This window comes from Silene latifolia, chromosome 8 (genome assembly GCF_048544455.1).
Source record: "Silene latifolia isolate original U9 population chromosome 8, ASM4854445v1, whole genome shotgun sequence".
Classification (NCBI taxonomy): Eukaryota; Viridiplantae; Streptophyta; class Magnoliopsida; order Caryophyllales; family Caryophyllaceae; genus Silene; species Silene latifolia.
This window is the reverse complement of record NC_133533.1, coordinates 66,390,329-66,393,947: the sequence shown is the minus strand read 5'-3', so window position 1 is coordinate 66,393,947 and position 3,619 is coordinate 66,390,329. Positions and strand designations below refer to the sequence as shown.

General features: G+C 36.9%; 1 protein-coding gene across 1 annotated transcript; it reads left to right on the top strand.

Annotated features, from left to right (window-relative positions):
- Nucleotides 1-296: 296 nt before the first annotated feature.
- Nucleotides 297-3,215, top strand: LOC141596909 (putative isoaspartyl peptidase/L-asparaginase 2). The gene is made up of 4 exons (XM_074417183.1): nt 297-598; nt 705-938; nt 2,261-2,347; nt 2,598-3,215. Exons 1-4 carry the CDS (start codon nt 437-439, stop codon nt 3,093-3,095), a joined length of 981 nt encoding a protein of 326 aa, XP_074273284.1. The 5' UTR covers nt 297-436; the 3' UTR covers nt 3,096-3,215.
- The last annotated feature ends 404 nt before the right edge of the window (nt 3,216-3,619 follow it).

Here is a 3,619-nt window from a genome sequence, read left to right as displayed (position 1 = left end):
ATCCAGGCAGGCCCTAAATAGTAGAATTGTCCCACATCGAAAGATTAGCATAAGGTGGGGTGATTATATGATTATAAATAAGAGTTAACTCACGTATATATTAATCTTTTATTTTTTTTGAAAAAGATATTTTAATAATATGTAAACAAATCATTAGACATAGAATGTAAACATTAAACCCTTATAACATTTTTTTTTTTTTTTGCATTATAAATAAGTTAATTACCCCGTTGCAACGCACGAGCATTCAAACTAGTTTTATTGAATATTTTAAATTCGAGGAGATAATTTTATTTAGAAGAAATAGATTTGTTTAGTAGGTCGAGTCTGGCGACACTAGTGGAGAGTCCTATATAAAAGGAAAGGGGAGAAGCATCCGGAAGAGGAAGAAGAGAAACAAACACAAAGCCCTGGATCGAATAGAGCAATTTAAAAAATGGGAAAGTGGGCCATAGCAGTACACGGAGGTGCAGGTGTGGATCCAAATCTCCCTTTACATCGTCAAGATGAAGCCAAACAACTCCTCGCACGCTGTCTTCATCTCGGCATCAACGCTCTTCGCTCCAATCTTCCTGCCGTCGATGTTGTCGAACTTGTTGTACGTCTTTCTTTAATTTCTTGCAAATGAGTCAATATTATTTGGGTTTATATGTTGGACAAGTTAATTGATTAACAAAATTTGTAATGTGATGCATGCGTAACAGGTGAGAGAGCTAGAAACGGATCCTTTGTTCAATTCAGGACGTGGATCAGCGTTGTCTGAGAATGGAACAGTCGAGATGGAGGCCAGTATCATGAACGGGCCTAATCGACAATATGGTGCTGTTTCTGGCCTCACCACCGTGAAGAACCCTGTTTCCCTGGCTCGCCTCGTCATGGACAAGTCTCCCCATTCTTATCTCGCCTTCTCTGGTGCTCAGGATTTCGCCAGACAACAGGTATATATCTTGTATTGTATTCACGGCAAATATTGTAGGTTATTATATGAATTATGATGGATGTTTTTTTTTTTTTTTTTTTGATGACGAGGAGGTTGGATCCTCCCGGATCAGAGACCCCCCTGCTTTGCGCCTTACTACGCGTGAGTTCTTTCCCGCGGGGATTATTCCCTCTCCGGGCGTCAGGTCCCCAGGAAAGTGTTCATCTAGGGAATCGAACCAGGACCTCGCAATTCCTCCTTAGGAGGCTTTGAGGTTACCCTGGAATTCCACTAGACTCACACATCTTGAGGAATTATGATGGATGTTTGTATACTGTTTATTGTAAATTCACTTTTCATTTGCCTAGTAATTTCACAATTTACATAGGTTTAATAATGATACAAATATATTTCTTTTAAGGCGGATTTACAAAAATATTTGTGTAAGAATCCCCCTTATACTAAAAGAATAAGAAACTCTAAAATTTTCCCGCCTAAATGAATTTGACTATATTTGGGCTTTCACTATATCATATCTGTTATTGGGGCTTTTATTATATCATATCTGTAATTGAGCTTTTATTATATTATATCTACAATTGGATTATAGTGAACTTTTCGTTTTCACCCATTAATACAAAACATTAATAATAATAATAAATTTTACAATTGAATTTCAAATTGAGTTAAATATCAGTTGTATAATTGTTATTTTCTTTAATATTCCTATTTAAAAAATCGCGCAAATGCGCGGGATCTATACTAGTACTAAATTAATTGAAACAAATATCCGTAATTACTGCTTTTAAAAATTACCTAAGTTGGAGATATAATTATCATTTATTAGTGATTTTACATGTAAAAGGTTTTATATGGGTCTTTCTTGGAACATTGAACATGGAAGGTGGCGGTGGTGTTGTGTACTTGTGTTGCATCTAAATTGTTAAGGAGATTACGGTATATCGTACATAATAAGAATAATATCAATAGTCCATTGTAATCTATTCCATGATAAAATTTGAATACATATCACGATCTTATTTGAATTATTGAGGAATAACCCTCTATTGGACGCATGCTAAACAAGGTTTTTCTTTCTTTGATTTAGTTTTGATTATAATACAGACTTCCTAATATTTTATTTCTTTCTTTTAGAGAAAAATCAATTCATTAATAAATAATAATAATAATAATAATAATAATAATAATAATAATAATAATAATAATAATAATAATAATAATAATAATAATAATACGCCGTAAGTCATATAAGAATTAGAAAAGATATCAAAATTAAGCGATAAATATTTGTAAAATAAGGAGTTGTGATTTACAATGCAGGGTGTAGAGTTGATGCAAAACGAGTATTTTATTACTGAAGATAACGTGGAAATGCTTAAGCTAGCTAAGGAAGCTAACGCCATCCTGGTACGTACGTGTCAATGATAATATTAAACATATTGCATTACGTTGTCATCTGTATTATATTTGTCACACCAGAAACGTATGATAGGCTCCTTGAGACAAATGTGCTTTGGAATTTTTATTAAACAAAATGCTTGTCCGATGAATAATGATGTGTAATGATTAGATTGCCAACTAATTGATGATGATATGCTTTAGGAGCGCATGACTAATTCCTCAACTAATTTATGTGTTTGTAAATTTATGTCATCAGTTTGATTATAGAATTCCGACAATCGGATCGGAGACGTGTGCAGCAGAGGCGGACAATCCAATCACCATGAACGGACTACCAATAAGCGTGTACGCGCCAGAGACAGTGGGGTGCGTGGTAGTGGACCAAGAGGGGCAATGCGCTGCCGCAACATCAACCGGGGGTCTAATGAACAAAAAGACAGGCCGAATAGGAGATTCACCCATCATAGGGGCCGGGACATACGCGTGTAAGGTGTGTGCAGTATCATGCACAGGTGAAGGCGAGGCGATTTTAAGGGGAACACTGGCAAGGGATGTGGCTGCTGTGATGGAGTACAAAGGGTTGGCACTTCAGGAAGCAGTGGACTTTGTAATCAAGGAAAGGTTAGATGAAGGGAAGGCAGGGCTAATTGCTGTGTCCGAGAAGGGGGAAGTGGCTTATGGGTTCAATGCCAATGGTATGTTTAGAGGGTGTGCTTCTGAAGATGGGTTTATGGAAGTTGGAATTTGGGAGTAGGCACTAGGCTTAACTATCTTGTGCCTTGTTTGTTATACGCCCATTTGTATAAATGTATGGTGGCTAAGACTGTTTTTCCAGACTCATAAAAATATTAACAGTATAATCTACTTTTTCAAATCTTATATCAAAGATAATTATCTTTTAAAATTTATACCAAAAAGATTTATTTCTTCCAAATTTAATACCAAATCTCAAAAAGGACCTAAAAAGACGATTTTACCCTTATTAATTAGCCCAACACCACCATTTCCCCACAAGATCAATCCTTAACCTCTCTAATTTACCACACACCCCACCACCCATCACCATGATCCCTCTCCTCTCCCTTGCCAGCATCACCGCCAGCGTCAAGCTCCACCGCAAATGCCCTCATGCCAAAAAAACCCTCATACTACTACCCCATTAAACACCCACAATTTCCGCAACCCACTACACCCACGGCCCACCTACCCCACAAACCCAACTTGTGGACCCCAACTACACCTCACTACCTGTCACACACCTCATCCTTCACCCAATCA